The sequence below is a fragment of the Patiria miniata genome, unplaced genomic scaffold, assembly GCF_015706575.1.
Source record: "Patiria miniata isolate m_02_andy unplaced genomic scaffold, ASM1570657v1 HiC_scaffold_21, whole genome shotgun sequence".
Classification (NCBI taxonomy): Eukaryota; Metazoa; Echinodermata; class Asteroidea; order Valvatida; family Asterinidae; genus Patiria; species Patiria miniata.
The window spans coordinates 5,344,514-5,363,268 of record NW_024037060.1 but is presented as its reverse complement, the minus strand read 5'-3'; the positions used below and the strand labels follow the sequence as shown (position 1 = coordinate 5,363,268).

General features: G+C 39.0%; 2 protein-coding genes across 2 annotated transcripts; both read right to left on the bottom strand.

The window, feature by feature from the left end:
* Window positions 1-9,376: 9,376 nt before the first annotated feature.
* Window positions 9,377-10,382, bottom strand: LOC119729844. Its single transcript, XM_038202637.1, has one exon. The coding sequence runs from the start codon at window positions 10,380-10,382 to the stop codon at window positions 9,438-9,440; it is 945 nt and encodes a 314-aa protein (XP_038058565.1). The 3' UTR covers window positions 9,377-9,437.
* A 1,772-nt stretch (window positions 10,383-12,154) lies between these two features.
* Window positions 12,155-15,836, bottom strand: LOC119729843 (C-type mannose receptor 2-like). Its single transcript, XM_038202636.1, has 4 exons — window positions 15,803-15,836; window positions 15,293-15,682; window positions 14,541-14,945; window positions 12,155-12,327 (listed from the first exon to the last, which is right to left on the bottom strand). The coding sequence occupies exons 1-4, from the start codon at window positions 15,834-15,836 to the stop codon at window positions 12,155-12,157; spliced, it is 1,002 nt and encodes a 333-aa protein (XP_038058564.1).
* Window positions 15,837-18,755: the final 2,919 nt, after the last annotated feature.

Sequence of the window (18,755 nt, the reverse complement as noted above, 5' to 3'; positions counted from 1 at the left end):
TGTACTTTATTACATTGTGTTACTTTTTATTGAATGGAGCGAGCCACATATTAAAACAAATCTAACTCGGTCACTTTCACTTTGACTTACCCCGTGAAATGCTATCGATCCAGAAATTCCTACGCGAGCCACGTTGAGATATGATGTAATCTAGCTCGGCTCTCGTCTGGATACGAAGAAGGTGACTTCCGTCTCGTTCACACCGACTGTATGCCCCTCCCCATGAACTCCATGATGACCAAGTATAAGGGTACACACCGGTAAATCGATCCGCCAAGCTCATGAATAAAAGTTATACCCTCAAAATATTCTATATTAGAGAGTTCTGAGCGCCGTAAAATTGGGGAATTGAAGAGATATGGTAGTGAACCTCTGGCCCGGACTTGGGGCTTCCAATTCTGAGCATTTTGGATGCTATTGGGCTCGAAAGTGGCGCTATTTTGCCATGTTGTGGAGGGATCGTTTTTCAAGATGGCTACTTTTCCGCTTTGGGGAAAATAGGGGTCGTCTTCTTTGCGTGAAAATATCTCGAAAAGTCAATGGTCAACCCACCATAAATTGAAAAGAAATTGAAAGATGACACATTGATCATCATTTTTCTGTGCAGCTTGAATACCTGTGAGAGTTTTGAGTATTTTTAAAAGAATTTTGAAGTACGGGCATTTAGCACTAGTGTCTATGGGAGTTTATTTGCAGGTATGCACCCTATAAAGAATCACAAAGATGGCCGTTTCGCGCATGCGCTGTGCCGCGGCAGTGGTCTTTTCAGTGGGCGGAACCTACGGGGAGGGGGAAAAAGTGTTTTAAAGGTATCAACAAGGGTTTTTTCCGTAACGGATGCTTCCAAATCATAAGGGAGCAGTAGGCTATCACCCGATTACAACAATTGATAGTTGAAAAGGGGGGGGGGGGGCATTTTGAGCTTTAAAGTAGCTGGAACTCAATTTATTGTCGCTGGGGGCGCTCTACAGCTTAGCAGGGGCAAAACAATCACTATTTTCGGGCTTAATATCGACCTCGGATAATATTTTTCTTTCATTTTTTTTTTCAAAATATTGACTTTGGAGATATTCTGCTTGTCCTGAATGTGATTTTGTGTTAAAATTTAAAAGTTGCCTGCTATTATAGGGTACACACCGGTAAATCGATCCGCCAAGCTCATGAATAAAAGTTATACCCTCAAAATATTCTATATTAGAGAGTTCTGAGCGCCGTAAAATTGGGGAATTGAAGAGATATGGTAGTGAACCTCTGGCCCGGACTTGGGGCTTCCAATTCTGAGCATTTTGGATGCTATTGGGCTCGAAAGTGGCGCTATTTTGCCATGTTGTGGAGGGATCGTTTTTCAAGATGGCTACTTTTCCGCTTTGGGGAAAATAGGGGTCGTCTTCTTTGCGTGAAAATATCTCGAAAAGTCAATGGTCAACCCACCATAAATTGAAAAGAAATTGAAAGATGACACATTGATCATCATTTTTCTGTGCAGCTTGAATACCTGTGAGAGTTTTGAGTATTTTTAAAAGAATTTTGAAGTACGGGCATTTAGCACTAGTGTCTATGGGAGTTTATTTGCAGGTATGCACCCTATAAAGAATCACAAAGATGGCCGTTTCGCGCATGCGCTGTGCCGCGGCAGTGGTCTTTTCAGTGGGCGGAACCTACGGGGAGGGGGAAAAAGTGTTTTAAAGGTATCAACAAGGGTTTTTTCCGTAACGGATGCTTCCAAATCATAAGGGAGCAGTAGGCTATCACCCGATTACAACAATTGATAGTTGAAAAGGGGGGGGGGGGGCATTTTGAGCTTTAAAGTAGCTGGAACTCAATTTATTGTCGCTGGGGGCGCTCTACAGCTTAGCAGGGGCAAAACAATCACTATTTTCGGGCTTAATATCGACCTCGGATAATATTTTTCTTTCATTTTTTTTTTCAAAATATTGACTTTGGAGATATTCTGCTTGTCCTGAATGTGATTTTGTGTTAAAATTTAAAAGTTGCCTGCTATTATAAAGAATCACAAAGATGGCCGTTTCGCGCATGCGCTGTGCCGCGGCAGTGGTCTTTTCAGTGGGCGGAACCTACGGGGAGGGGGAAAAAGTGTTTTAAAGGTATCAACAAGGGTTTTTTCCGTAACGGATGCTTCCAAATCATAAGGGAGCAGTAGGCTATCACCCGATTACAACAATTGATAGTTGAAAAGGGGGGGGGGGGGCATTTTGAGCTTTAAAGTAGCTGGAACTCAATTTATTGTCGCTGGGGGCGCTCTACAGCTTAGCAGGGGCAAAACAATCACTATTTTCGGGCTTAATATCGACCTCGGATAATATTTTTCTTTCATTTTTTTTTTCAAAATATTGACTTTGGAGATATTCTGCTTGTCCTGAATGTGATTTTGTGTTAAAATTTAAAAGTTGCCTGCTATTATAGGGTACACACCGGTAAATCGATCCGCCAAGCTCATGAATAAAAGTTATACCCTCAAAATATTCTATATTAGAGAGTTCTGAGCGCCGTAAAATTGGGGAATTGAAGAGATATGGTAGTGAACCTCTGGCCCGGACTTGGGGCTTCCAATTCTGAGCATTTTGGATGCTATTGGGCTCGAAAGTGGCGCTATTTTGCCATGTTGTGGAGGGATCGTTTTTCAAGATGGCTACTTTTCCGCTTTGGGGAAAATAGGGGTCGTCTTCTTTGCGTGAAAATATCTCGAAAAGTCAATGGTCAACCCACCATAAATTGAAAAGAAATTGAAAGATGACACATTGATCATCATTTTTCTGTGCAGCTTGAATACCTGTGAGAGTTTTGAGTATTTTTAAAAGAATTTTGAAGTACGGGCATTTAGCACTAGTGTCTATGGGAGTTTATTTGCAGGTATGCACCCATAAAACCGATAGCAAGAATTTCCAAATCCAAGCAGATCTTCCAAACACTCTGCATATTAATTAAAAAAAGTGACACGATAATGAATATTAATCCAATAGGTATTAAGTTCTGTTTCATTATTATTGATTCAGAGCTAAGTCTATAGGTTTCTATGGTCACGCTTGCATAGACATGCTCATCATGCTGCACAATAAAGTCTTATGACATTGTATACAAGTATTTGGAAATACTTTATTACATGTAATATATTGATGCGGTCTTGCATTACACGCATCAACATTTTGCAACAGCGTGGTTTTTTTTCAATTCATCTGCTTCAATATTTTGTTCAATTATTTTACCAAAAATTTAAGCCGATCTGTACCTTACAGTCAAAGAAAGGGAGACGGTAAAGACAAAGAAAACAATGTAAAGCATACAATTAAAAACGTCTGTAAGTGCGCGTTTATGTGTTCAAGTTTAAACTAAGTTTTACAGTGAAGTAGTAAATAGCTTACATTTTGATGCGTCCAAAAAACATTCCCATGACAAATAGCATCTAAATTATTTTGTTTACTGAAAATATTTCCACTACAAATAAAAACCACGTAGGCCTCTATGACAATTAAAAACTATGTACATGTTTATGCATATGTATTATATAAACGAAATCCTTGTGTGCCAACTTGTAAAATGCCGTTTACAAATCGAAATTCTAGCTATTTTATTGAATGAGTTTAGTAATAACATTTAGCTTTGTGACTGTTATCCATATTTACCCCTTAATTATAAAATGTAGAGTCAGAAGCCTTTAACTTACCTTCAGATTCATCACCCGATTTCGGCCGCTCACATATGAAATTACGGGTGGTTGAGCAGTAGAAGTAATTAGTACTTAGTATTTGTAAATCTCTACTATCGAGGTAAAAGCACGTCCGATACGTGACGGGCAATAAATCGGAGGGAAGAAAGGAACCATCTGACCAAGTCGAAAAAGGAATCAGTCCAATCCAGTAATCGGTAGAACTAAGCGAAGGAGTTCCGGATGCATTTCTTTGCAGAAACTCCAGCTCCTCTCGTGTCTCGATGTAGACGAGATGGCTGTGTCTGTTAATGCAATACGCATTTGCATCATTCCGTGTCTTGGAGTTATTTGTGACGAATCTGTAGCAGGATCCTCCATGAGACAATTCACCTGCACTGTCACATCCTTTTAGATAAAAAAAAAAACATGTAATGTTAATGCCTGGGTTTAAATATTCTTCTTATCAGAAACTCATGATTACTATTATTTCATAGATTCCTTTGCTCGACAAAATAATAAGCTTTAAGTGGATGACCAATTTGTTATGTGCATGAGAATGCTGGTAGATGCTGTTAACCAACTGCATGTTTGCTAATTATTATTTTTAAAGGAGCGACTTTAGTTTTTACGTGTCTGTCTGGATAAACAAGGTCAATAACTAAAAGGATGACGTTTGTGCACGGAAAACCTCGTACATGTTGAGGCATTATGACATCGCATTGGTAGTAAATAAATGTATGCATTGGAAATTGTTTACAAACTGCTATCTGTTTTCCAAACAGGCTTTCTTAAAAGACCTCATAGAGTGATATTAAAATGGGGCTCCCCTTACCGTCAATTGGTGTTCGGCAAGTCAGTCGCGAGGAATGTGTCGCACTGTTACATTGACATGAAGTGACTCCAGTTGCTCCGTTTGTTCCTGATCTGTGCAACATCAATGAAAGAGATATCATTCAGACCACCATTGTTCAATTCTACCTAAAACACATTCTAAGTTTGTATTTGTAGATGTTAACATTTTGAGGACGATGACATTTTTTGATATTTTAACGAAATTGATATTTGTACAGAGTCTGCAACCCTTTGAGAAAAAAATTGTTAAAGATTTGCTAAAGTTGTAGACTGATTTCCAGACCGTTATCTTTCGTAAAGGTTGCGAAAACTAGTTTACCCTTTGAAACTGCAGTATTTTTCGCAAAATTAGAACTTTGCAGAATAAATGTGATGTCTCATTCAAAAGTGAATAACTTTAATTACTGTAAATGTTTAAAGAGTATACGATGTGTTAGATTTGAGTCTAGTTCTTTTTAGGGGAATTAGTACTTTTCAATCAGACTGCCAACAAACATGCGAACAAACATTGAGGTTCAGCAGAGTAAGGTTACGTGCCGCTTTTGCATGGTTCATGTCTATACATCCCCACAATCGTGCTTTAAAGCATAAAAACTGCACACATGCATCTAGTTGATGCATGGCCGCTCGCTATAAAACCGACTGACAGAAAATAAACTGAAAGTACACAACAAACCTTAGCTATTAAACAAGAGTAGTTTGCTTACAGAATCAGTTATCGAAACAAGCACTGTTCTCACAACCAGCCCCTGTGGCAGTCATGTTCAAAGGAAAACCGTTATGTTAAAAAGAACTCCAATTAAAATCTTACCCATCTGTGTCCAAACTATCACTGGCGTCGCCGCTTGCTACGACCAGCATATGCACAACGAGTATCACAACCAACGACATGTTAAAGACTACGGAAGACTGTCCACGGTTTCCACAAGACATTTTATACGTTGAGTAACACATCATAAACCGAAAACGGTGCGGTATGTCCAAATTAGCCTTCCCACTCTCGGAATTGTATGCTTGTGATTTCAAGCAGCAGTCGCAGTTGAAATGTAATAAGGAAATAAATTAGCCAATAAATACACACATACATTTTCCACACGGTGTGATATCGGTGCAAGGTTCTCCGTAGTGCGTTTCACACATCACGTCATATGACCTATTCAAAACCATTGTTATGTACCAAGCTTTGTGTATTCTACAATACTTGTTGCTGCACTCAATATCGTACAATTTTGACAAGTTTTTACTTCCGTCTATTTTACGTGTTATCCTATCAGGCCCTCAAAAATAATTACCGAATATTAATCTGCTCTGTATTAAAGCATAGCTCGTCGTGTCCATGTAAATATAAACATGCGTGATTTTATCTAAACTTATTTCGCTGCTTTGAGCAATGATTTCTCTTCCATGTATGTTCAAGCTCCCGAAATACACGTAATATTTAGGTTGTTGGAGCTGAAGTGTTTTCTTGCTTCATGGATAGTTCGTTCACCTTGGCTTTGTGAAACCTTTGTCACTGTTCCTAACCTTGTAAAGGCATTCAGACGAGGATATAGGTGAAATGGGGGGAAATACACAGAGCACAAATTTATAAGGTTGCCATGTTTATTTTGTTCTTCTATATAGTCACAGGTTACCAGCAAAACTCTCTCCAGTCTCCAATAGTTGGTAGTCAGCTCAAACAGGGCGGATTACTCTAGGAGCCCTACGTGATCATTAGCCCAAAGTACCCACTGCCAAATACCAAATAGTTTTTTTTTTTTTTTTACCCAGGGCCAACACTGAATTGCGCATGTGCATGAAACGTTAGCACTTATGAGTTCATCCCATTCCCAATGACACTAGTGCCTGCACAGAAAAATAAAGATCACCATGTCGTCTTTCATTTCTCTTTCAATATTTGGTGGGTAGACCAATGACTTTTCAGAGAAAGTCTCACCAAGAGAAGACCATCCCTAAAACAAATGATGTTACCCAAACTGGAAAAGTATAGCCATTTTGAAAAAAAAGGATCCCTCCAAAATATTGATAAAAGGCCCACTTTCGGACTCCATTGCATCCGAAATGTTCAGAATTGGAAGCCCCAAGTCCAGGCCAGAGGTTCAGTGCCATATGCCTTCAATCCCCAAATTCCATGGCTCTCAGAACTCTCTAATATAGACTCATTTGAGTGCAGTACAGGTTTTATTCATGAGCTCGGCGGACGGATTTGTTGGCCTATTTACTGGGGTGCATACTTGTGGCACATAGCTGGGTGAACTACTATGCACTATGTCCCCAATTCACCTCACTAATAGAGATCAGTGAATGACATTGTCAACTGTAATGTTATGATAGCAGTAAGCTACCCATAATACCCTGCGATGTTTGCGTTTCCTTGACATAATTTTGTACATGTTCTATCCAAGCGATAGTACAATTCTGTAAATTTTGTACCACCGTTGGCTTTCCAAAAAATGTTTATCATTCACTTCAAATTATTCACTGCTTCAAAACAATTCGTATGAGGAACGTCAACGTTAAATAAATAAAGGAAGCCTGCCAATTCTAAAAACAAAACAAACCTAATGGCGATTTACATGACACTGCTATCATAATGGAACACTTCCTTTATTCAGGTTATATCAATAATTGGTTATATCAACTTACTCGTCAGCTCTTTAGTAAAGACAAATAAATGCTAGCTCTGCGTAAAGAAAAAAAATTACATGAGGTTATTTATCGGACAAAAACAAGGAAGCATACTGTATTTACAGGATAATTTAAAAGCGAATTTTAGTCTTACATCAAAAATACATTTCCATAAAGGGTCCAACCACACATAAATGTTCAACGGGAGATAATCATCAGCAAATTGAAGTGATAAACAATTTTCAACTGTGTACACGTCACATGCAATATGCAAAATTATTATGTGTCCGATTTGATAAGCTTCCCGAATTCACACATTCCAAATATGCATTATCTAACAATTTGAATATAATAATGGACTGATAAGATTTCAATTAAATACAGTAAAATATGACACGAAGTATTAACTGAGCAATCATCCTATTTTATCAACACTGGTCAATAAACAGTTCTTGTTACTTCACCACCGCACTATCACCACTGTGATCACCTCCACGTTCACCACCATCACCATCAAACTTCACTACACCTGTTGTTCATGTTTGTTGCACCACCATCATAATTACCAGCAAAAGGCAGCAAGCCTTGCAATATTTCAATAAATCCGACTTAAACATCAACATATAAAATCAGACTGAAAAGCAATATGCTTATATACGCTCACATTAATGATAACATAACGGATTAAAGTTTACAGAATTAATTTTGCTGGGTACGTTAATTAAAATGTCCATTTGAGGCACAATAACAGCAATAAGAGAATGCTTCATTTTATCAGTAATTTACTATGTATACAGCATGCTCTTGTGTGAGTGGGTTTCTTTTAGCATCCCTAGGATCCGAAAGCAAAACTGAACAATCGGTGCATTTAATAGAAGAAACAAGACACGAATGAATCGAAAGTTAAATTTTGAAGCTTACTTGTTATTTTTCGGGTTTCATCACAAAAATAGATTTCTTTCCGAAATTGCTTTTCTATCAATACAAACTAAGCTATTTACTTTTGAATGAGACATCGCTCGAAAAGAAAATCAGCCCATGTCTATAGTTATTAAATCATTACAAATTTCGAATTGGCTTCCCGGCAGTGTTTCTGTTCTCGCGGGTGAGTTGGTTCTCGCCCAACAATCAGTATGAATAATGAACGGACCGGGAGCCAGTCTATTCGTAAGGAAATTAATACAAGTTTAAAAACATTTACGAGAAGAAAAAAAAATCGAATTTGCCAATGGGTACGGGGGTTGCAAATTCAGCGAGAAGAAAATAGCATTTGCAATGGAATCCACTGGTCATGTTGATTCCTATTCTTAAAATACATCGTTTAGGAATGGAGCAAATGACTTTCTTATTGCTTCTTTGAACAGTCACTTATTGTGTTTTTTTGTTAACTGTAAAAAGTATATTAAGTACAATCATTTACTTAAACAAAAATATATGGTACAATTATATGGGCAGTAATATATTGGCAGTGATATAACATACACTGTATCGTACAATACACACCTTATCACACAATCTGACATTCATCACATCATACTCTCATCATTGTCAGTCATTCCAAGTTTATCTCAACTTATTGATCAGATAATCAGATTTCTAATTTGAAGATGAGAAATTCCTGTGTTTCCTTGAAAAACATCAAATCTTGATCAGATTTCTCACAGAAAACCTCCACCCATACTTAGAAAAAATGCCACGTTGTGTTTTCCCCATGTATTTCGTCGCTTGGGCCTGCCTGGTTTAGTTCGCATAATGCGTTAGTAATGTACAAACTTTAGATTTTCAATGTGAAATCTCCCTGCATTGGAAACTACAGTTTAACATTGTTTTGAGTTGTTTCACAAGCTGTTATCTCGCTTCTAATGCATTTTATTTCAAAATCAACATTGCCCGATAAATATATTTTGAGCTCCATGTGACAGTGAAAATATTCGCATAGTAATCTGAGTAATCTAGGAGAATATTCCGCTGTATAATTGTGTCCTTCAAAATGGCCAGATTATTGGCTCAGAAACTCAAAGTTTTAAATTGTTACTTCAAAAATATCCTGAACCTTCTTGATCCCAAAACAACATTACGCTCATCAATTCTATATTTGCTGTGTAGCATTCATTTCAAAGTGTTTTTAAAATAAGTGCGACCATATAAATACCCCAGGATCGTTACCAACCCTCAGTGTGTAGCATTCATTTCAAAGTTTTGTTTTTTTAAATAAGTGCGACATAAATACCCCAGGATCGTTACCAACCCTCAGCCTCAAATGTCAAGGAATCGTTTAATCATGATTCATTCATTTTTCAAGAATCAGGGGTGTATACTTGTTTTCTCCCTCTAGCCCGGCCGGATTCAAAGCCTGATAGCCCCCGTCACTCAGCGGGCTTTGTCCCGGTGCTATGCTCTCATAACACGCTGGTGGGGAGTCACGAGGACTAGGGTTGGTAACTATAGACGGGATCTCTGCATAGGCGTAGGCATCATCGGTAGGGACTGGGGGATCTCTGGCAGTTATGAACGCACGCACAGGCTGCTGGCTCCGGTCAGATGGTGAACATTCCGTCCCAGCATCGCTCCGTTTTGGAGCTTGTTTATCTTCACCCAAACGACGCTTTGCAAAGACCTTTTGGTTCACATAAGCCCGATCTTGCTCAACATCAACAACGAGCTGATCAGAATTATTTCCAACAGCAACATCATCGTATTTAGAATCGGGTCTACCTGGGTCAGTAGCAGGTGGGGCGGGGTGCACCATCGGGGGTTCACGGTTGCTTTGATTTGGTGGGGATTTGTTGTGAGACCCCAGACTGAGACCTTTACCCACGGGTAAGTTATCAATGGCAGCGTAATCATACACGTAATTTGATGATTGCCCTGAAGTATCGTCAAGACGTTTATCATCATCATCAGGGTGGACCGTTTGACGGTTAGTCTGTTCTGGTTCTGGCTTGTCTTTTGCCACGATCTTACTCGTCATTGTACTATTAACATAACCCTCATTCTTGTTCCCAGAATTTACGACCAACTCTACTGCAGGTCTGCTCACAGCGGCATAATCATACTGCATCTCAGGGTCTGGCTGCAGACTCGTTGTCATTTTGCCAGGGTTCTCGTAGCCGACGTCTGTCTCGTCTGGTTCAGAATCGTCTGATACACTGGAGGTGAGGGCTGGGTTGTGTACAGCATCAGACAGCAACGTGTCACCGCCGTCATTTGGTTCAGCTGTGTGAAGGATTGACATAACAAGCAAAAGGAAACTGTGTATACTTTCCAATATTAATATTTATTTGCTAGATATGACATGTTTACTATATCGTGATTTGCATGTAATTTGCATATTGCATGTGACTTTCCACCTTTACCGAAAGTTCACAATTTGCATACGATGCGTGCTGCGTCAATGGCTCCTGAGGCGATTTTCTTTAACGTGTTTTACTCGGATGTGTCAAACCATACCTAACTGTAAAATTCATCAGAAGTCCGCTATTAGGTCTATTAAAAATAGAAACGATGACTTTGGAATTAAATAAAAATTTGCCAACCCGAAGTCTTCAGCTGTGACTCGTGATACACGAAGGAGCTTAATCAATTGAGTGAAGTGTTTGATTTTGCCACAGAAGGATACCATTTCGTTCGAGGAAAGACTGTTGAATGGCTTTTTGTAATTACGACACTTTGGATGTTTAAATTCGAGGCCAAGTCAGTTTTCAAGTAAACAGTTTATTTCTGAAACAATAAAATTACTGATTTCTTACCGTTAGTGTTATCTGAACTAACGATGTGTGTCAGTTGATTGTCAATCCTGTACCAACAAGAATTGAAAGGAACATTCATGAAGAAAATCAGTCATGATTATGTCCAACTGTGCATTACGAACAACCTGTAGTCTGGCGATGCTCCACCAAATGAGTGCACTTATATTTATCAAAATTGAGGAATCGGACTCTCTTTCTATAAAACGGTGTTTGATATATATTATATGTTTATCATTTCAAAACAGTCAAACTTATAACATTTTGAGGATGTCACTTGGATACATTCAAACGTCAATTGGTGAGTGTGGAGAATTGCAAAAACCAACTCCATGTATGGGTTCTGTTTGGTTTGATATGAGCTTTGTGTTAAGAAGCATTACCTTGAGGCCTTTTCCCCAGGGTGTCTCTTCCACAAGATGAATCCAACAACGAGCGCCACCAAGAGGAACAGTATTGCCAGGGTTACTCCAACAGGGATGCCGATTGGTACGCCTGTCTGGTCAACTGTTGTTGGTGTTGACGACGTCACTGATGTTGAAGGTTGATCATTCCTGTCATCACCCGGTGTTGTCATAGACTCAGAGTCATCACAGGTGAATTCGCCATTGACGACGGTCACATTGGATGACGTTCCGTTTACAGAGCAGTCGCAGCTAAAATCGGATGGCCATGTACCTAAATAGGAAGTCGCAAGGAAAGATATCACATTATTGACCATGACTTTTCATGACGTGATGCTACCGTCTACATATCTGGAACCAATTCTCGTCATTAGTAGTAATGATAAATACCAAGTGCATAAACATGTAGCACAATTCAAAAGTTGCATATCTACCATGTAGAAGAGGGAGTAAAATCCGTGGGGAGAAGTATATCGCCAAATATTTGACCAGTGTATGCGCCGTATATGATCACCAAAGACTTTTGAACATCAAACAAAATATATGCTAGCATGCACACGAAAGGAAATTAAGTTATACTCACTGTAAATAGCGTTCTCATATTCAGACTCGTCAAAGGTGAAACTACAGAAGGCACAGCTGCATCGTATTGTGTCAAGCCTTGAAGCAAAATATGATAAATGTGATCAATGTGATCAAAGGTGCTGTCTTGCAGGAGTAGGTATGTGATCTTCCCATCTCGTATTTAAGTGCCCTTTCTTTCTTCAAAGATCCCGAATGACTAGCTCCCTATCTAATCGTCACCTTTTAAGTGAATTTATATATCCAAGGATGTAATTCCGTGTCTTGTCTGGTTCTTACCCGTCTACAGTGTCGTCACGTGCACAGCCACAGCCACTGATGCAGGTTTCGTTGTCACCACATTGACACAGAACGGAGTTGTTGAAGTAATGGCTGTCACTACGGACGCACAGAGGTACGGAGTCAAGAAGACGATTGAGATAAGCGACGGGTGGTCTGCATGGAATACCTGATGAGTGTGTGTAAAAAATAAATAGAACTGCGTTTTAATCTATGGCATTCGACAAATAGCCATTTGTTTGTTCCATTTGAAGATATGAATATCTAAGCAGATCAACCTCTCTTGTCTATGCCACCGATATAACAGAAATTTGAGAATCAGGAAGCAGACAAGAGACAATTATGCAAATAACTGGAAAAGAATAATCGTCTGGGGATATGGCTGACGACCCAGACTTTAATAAGGCGAACTGCCTCGGTAAAAACTAATCAGGTTCAACTCCGGTTCACGTATAGCCTACGTTTTACTCACTTTGTTGTGATAAAAATTAGCCATTTTGAAAGCCGACTAAACAGTATTGTTTTAGTGGGGTTTGTTTATTGCTCGCGATACGTGGTGCAAGACCTCAACAAACCTGACTAATTTTCTGGGATCGTAGTTACGTACTGAATCTATTTTAAGGTCATTTTTTGACAATATTCAAACGCAATCAATCAAGAGAAAAAAAAATCTAGCGAACATTTTTTAAACATTTTTTCGACAAATGTACAGTGAAAGAACGAAATAGTGACACAATAACAACGGCTCCCAAATCAAGTGGTCTACAAACGATAAAATACAAAGATATCTTTTTAAGTCACATCATTGGTGTAAAATCGGCAGCACTAATTACGTGTATCCCTATAGGAGTCGCCCATGCGCAGAGAGGAAACTGCAGCTGAAACTTAAACCATTGCAATGACGTCACACTATTGTTAAAAGTGTGGATTCGGATCTACGAATCTCTTACACTGGTCACAAAGTGTGGATTCGGAACGACGAATCTTTAGTAAAGTGTGGATTCGGAATTACGAATCCACACTTCGAACATGTCGGACAATTGTTCTCTATAATGAGCATGAATAGGACCGTATGCGTGAAAATTTGCTTTCCGAAAATTACCAATGCATCTTCACTGTCAGATTTTCCGCCGTCACTGCAAAATGTACTTTTAGTCGGAAAGAAATCGTCGGCTGAACTATCCATTTTGACGTAAGGAGCCTGTGTGTCGATACACATGCTAAACACGTCAGGAAACAATGTTGCAACCTGACGCCACTTCCGCGCTTGTGTACAACGTCTATGGAGAGTCATTTCAAATATTTCCTAACAATTTTTGGAAACATTTATCAGTCCCAGATTCATGGCTCATCATCATTTTTGCAACAAATGGCCTTCATTGAGATGATATATGAAGAAAAAAGTGGCGTCAGGTTGCAGCATTCTTTCCAATACTTCTGTTGACGCAATGGTTTAAGTCGAAGAATACACTCGCAAGTGTGGATTCTTAATTTACGAATTCACTCGGCGCTTCGCGCCTCGTGAATTCTTAAATTACGAATCCACACTTTCTCGTGTATTCTCCTTAACTGAATGTATCATGTCAGTGCCCATTCAAAATACACATGCTGGTAGGCCGTGTGTACAAGGATATCCGCTAGCTTAAGTACAAGAGTAGGACTCATTTAAACTAGAAAACACAATCACACATGTCACAAAGGTTAAATTCAGCTATCCACAATTGAAAATACGGACGTAATTGTTTATCTTTCAGAAACGTGGATACTTCAACAAAACTCAATTTCAGAAGAACTTTTTGAAGTTTTTGTGGGTTTTTTTGGGGGGGGAGGGGTGGAATGAGGTCATAAACCGCGTCTCTTCGTATGCAGTTCAGCTCTCGGCATCTTGCATGCTCAGTGTCAGTGTTCATCACTTGGATATTGAAACTACGCTTAAAAGAGAACGGGCGTTTTAGCTGTGAATCAGAAATTGCATATTTTATTGAGAACAAAAATGAAACCTGTTAAAAGGACTGAAAGAAACTATATGGCTACTCAAGAACAAAAAAAGTATAATTACACATTGGTGAAACCTAACACAATTATCACTAAATTTTGATTCTCAACAAAGAAATTTGTCGAATGAGCAGGACTGAAACTGCCAAGTTGCTTGGGCAAGAATTAGTGTCTTCCCCTCATCACCAGACGTCTTGACAGTCTCCCTCCAAGGTCCCGTCACAGGTTCAAGTCCCGATTTAGTCAATTTTTGGTTCTGTAATATCATATAAACGTGGACTTATAGTTTCTTATATTGTTTATTTAGAATTATATTGTTATATTAGCACCGTCTACAAATGGAATAAACATAGTATAGCGTTGCCAAAGCAACAAATTGTTACTAACCGGGGTTTTGTTGCGTTTCATGAGGAGTAACAGGTAGTTCTCGCTCACATATATAGGCGTAGTTTGTATTGCATCCAATATCATTCCACAAAAAGTCATCTAGGGGTCGTAACCTGAAGCAAAGGCTGCCTTGGTTGTTGCTATACTGGTTCGTCTGTACGAATCCTTGATAGATGGCTCGGCTACCGTCTAACCAAGCGTACTGGGTAGTCAGACCTATCCAGTATCTTACATTGTCTTCAATGGCAAGATTGTTGTTAATGAATTGCAATTCGTCTTGTGATTCGATGTACAGCAGATGACCACCGTCATCACTGCAACCTCCTTGGGCCGAGAGGTGCGACTGCCTAGACCCACCGACCCAGTAACAGGAACCGCTGTGGTTGAATCCTCCCAGAGGACATTCTGTTAAAAACAATCAAAATTCCATGTGAACAAAAACTACTGCACCGCAAATAGGCTCAGTCTGTATGTATTATGATATTTTAACACCTGACCAAGAATTGTTGGCTTTAAATATTTGGCCAAAAGATCATCAACGTGCATTTCAAAATATACCTGTCTATATTTTGTTTCATAACAAGAATTCTCTCAACAAGAATGCGAGGCTATAACAAACACCGACTGCCTGCTGAAAAAATTCTACATCCAAAGATGTAGTTTTTTATTGAGAGATAATGAAGCTGAGTTGATACTTGTCGATTCTACTTTGCTTACTATGCTCTGAAACGTTTGGCAACTCTTTTACTTACCGTAAGGACGTTCGCAGACGTAGTAGCGATCCCGATTACAGTTCTCACCATGTAAACTTACATTGCCGCTGGATTTAGAGAGAGAGAAACATCCAGCTGCACTGTCTTGAGAGAATTCAAACAGATCGTTGCGTGCCGGGTTACCATCCAGCCACACGTTGCTGCTTGTTGGAATCAGTCCGATCCAGTAATGGTTACTAGCAACAGTATTATCGGTACCATATCTGCGTGACCGATTTGTCAGAAATGTTTGTTCCTCCTGTGACTCGATGTAGACTAGATGGCTATTACGTGCAATGCAATCTCTATGGGCATCATCACGTAACTTGAGCTCATCGTGGATGAATCTGTAGCAGGAACCTCCGTATAACACCTCGTCATCATCACATGCTGAAAAGCATCCAAAATTATGTAAATAAATTTTACCTGGAAAATAGGGGGTGGTGTACATACACATGCAGCCCGCCAAAGATGCAACTTTGCGGACGAATATGACAGTTCATTTCTTACCCAACACCTTACGCTCTGCTTGCTCTTTTGGCATTTCAGGGTGGCATATAAAACACTAATAATGTTGAAAACCACAACATATTGTCCTTCATTGCCATTGATTGGATGATAACAGACAGTTTACAGAACTTGGTCAGATTTATCAAAACCGTAAGCATCAGTGAGCGCGTTATTTGATTTTGGTTAATTTTGCTTGTTTATAATTACAGAATAATGGTCCAATGGCCACTGCCTTATGCACTTCAACAGTCAACATGCAGTCGATGTTAAAAAACACCTAACAGTATACGACATGTGATAGGACATTACCATGGAGACACTTATTACCTGTTGGTTCCTGAGAACACGTCAGTGTTGCAGACTCTGTTTCACATTCACATTTCGCAGCGCCTCCCGACCTTTAAAACACAATGATTGCACAAACAAAACTCAATCTTGACATAATCACATCCTTTTTTAGTCTTGACATACGATTTCTCTTAAAAGACCTGGAACAACATCGGTTCCTTTGTTAACGTTTAAAACAAATTTAAACCATTTCAATTGAAAAACCTCAGCTCGCCTACAAGCTCCTTTCCATATAATTTCAGAACCATAAGAAATAATAGGTTTAAACAAGATGTCGAATACTTTCAACAATAATTTAGGAGCTAAATCGTAACCAACACTCTTACGATATAAACCTGCAACCTTGGAGGCCTTATTAACCAGATTATTGATGGAGAATTTAAACGATCCGGATGTTTGGAAAATAATGCCCAAGTATGATTGCAAATCAACAACATTGACACACTCACCATTAAAATAAAAATCTGTCTTAGAATCACTTTTTTTGGTACAGATCACTATTAAAGATCATAACATTAGTTTTATCAGTATTAACCGTTAATCTCCATTTGTTACAATAAACTTCCAATTTTTTAAGAAGTAGTTGAAAGCCTTCGTATGTATCAGATAAAATAATCATGCCATCCGCGTAAAGTAAAGTACTAATATTACGGGAACCCACATTGACACCATGGAATGGAGCCCTACTCAGGTCAGTATCAATATCATTTAAAAACAAAGAAAACAACAATGGACTTAAAACAGCACCTTGTTGAACACCAACATTACAAGGGAAAACGGGAGTAACCCCACACTTTAGTTTTACGCGACCCTTCACAGAGCTGTACATGCTACGTAAAATATTAATTGCTTTAGAACTAATACCAGAATTTATTAATTTAAACCAAAGTAAAGATTGATCTACACAATCAAAGGCTTTTTTAAAGTCAACAAGACACACGTATAATTTTTCTTTTTTCAATCGAAATTTTTGAATCAGGGTATTAAGAACAAAAACTAATTTGGCATGGTTTTTGACTGAGATTGGGTTTTCTCCAGACAGGAACTCTATCTTCAAAACCAGACAAGTGATCACGAATTTGGTCGAACTCAAACTGAAGACTAGCGTGAAAATCGTTGAGCTTTTCATCGATAATGTCAACCAGCTTGCATTTCATATCATTGGAGAAACTATCAAGCCGTTCAGTCAAGCGACCCTCCACGGATTTGAGCTGTGTTTTCAGTTCAGTTATAGCCTTGAAAACCTCAGAAGACTCACCATTTTCACCTCTATCAGCAGCACTGTTCCCTCCTTTGCATGCCATTTCAAATTTCTATCCCATAGGGGAAATTAATGAAGAACTATTCATAAAAAGACCGACTGCCGCGACGGACACGTCCGTCCACAACCACCGCCATCTTAGTGTAAAATTCTTGGTTTTTTTATTGGTCTGTGTATAGGTATGCCTAACTGATTCAAGCTGGTCATCAGTTACGTAATTAAGAACGCTAATCATGACACGGTTGCTTCATGTATAATTATGTCTTGAACATCCAACCTACCCTTGTGCGGTTCGCCGTTGTCTGACTCCAATTCCGCCGTCATAGCTACCCTGACACATGACCGAGTACAGATGGACACATATCACAACCAGCTGTACGCATACGATCATAACAAACTGGAGATGGTTCATAGAAGGCATCTTCAACCCGTGGTTGACTTCAAATGACAAAGATTTTACACATTTGCAAGTGTAATAGTCCAAAATATCGCGTTTCTATCAGAGAGAGTGAGTGTTCATGTAAAGTTGGGAGCAGGAAGTAAACTTGAGCGTACACGGGGCCCAAACTGATCAAGCTGCGCCGTGGCGCTCCGTTGTACCAAAATATACAACACTCGTCATGTGACCTTTTCAGAATCACTGTTATGTAAATAGCTTTGTGTACTTGACATTACTTCCACGAAACTCACTACTTTTACTTCCGCGAGTTGTATGTGTACTTTTAAGGCATTCATTACACGCTAGGAGCATGCGCTGTGTGGAAAAACATGATGCCAAGTCATCATGAAAATTAGGGTTTTTTTTTTAGATGAAATAATACAGGCTGTTAATACAACTTCTCCTCGGTCAAGATCGTTCTCCATTCAGAGGTCTGATCCATTGCTGTTGTTATTAAACTTTAAAGTGTATTTAAATTCATGAATAGTTCGTTTACATTGGCTTTGACATTGTTCCTAACCTTGGGCAAACATTCATACAAAAACGGATACGTGATCTCGTCCAAGCCTGGGTAAAAACGCTCAGATTTTATAAGGTTCACAATACTTCCGGACTTCAAAAACATGCTCTCTTCAAGCTCACAATGTCTATGGGGGCGCTCTTATGGAAAAAAAAATCAAGAATGGCAGAAATAATGCCAATTCAACCCAATTTTATAATTTACCGAAAACTAGGACTACATTATAATTATGTAAGCCTAACTCCTCCACCACAAAAAGATCGAAATACCCACTGTCTGCAAAGTTTTCGTTTCCTTTATATATGTATAATTTTGTCCATATCTTATCAAAGTAATATGATGAATTGACACAAAACTAATCTGTAAAGTTTGTTTAAGCATGTTT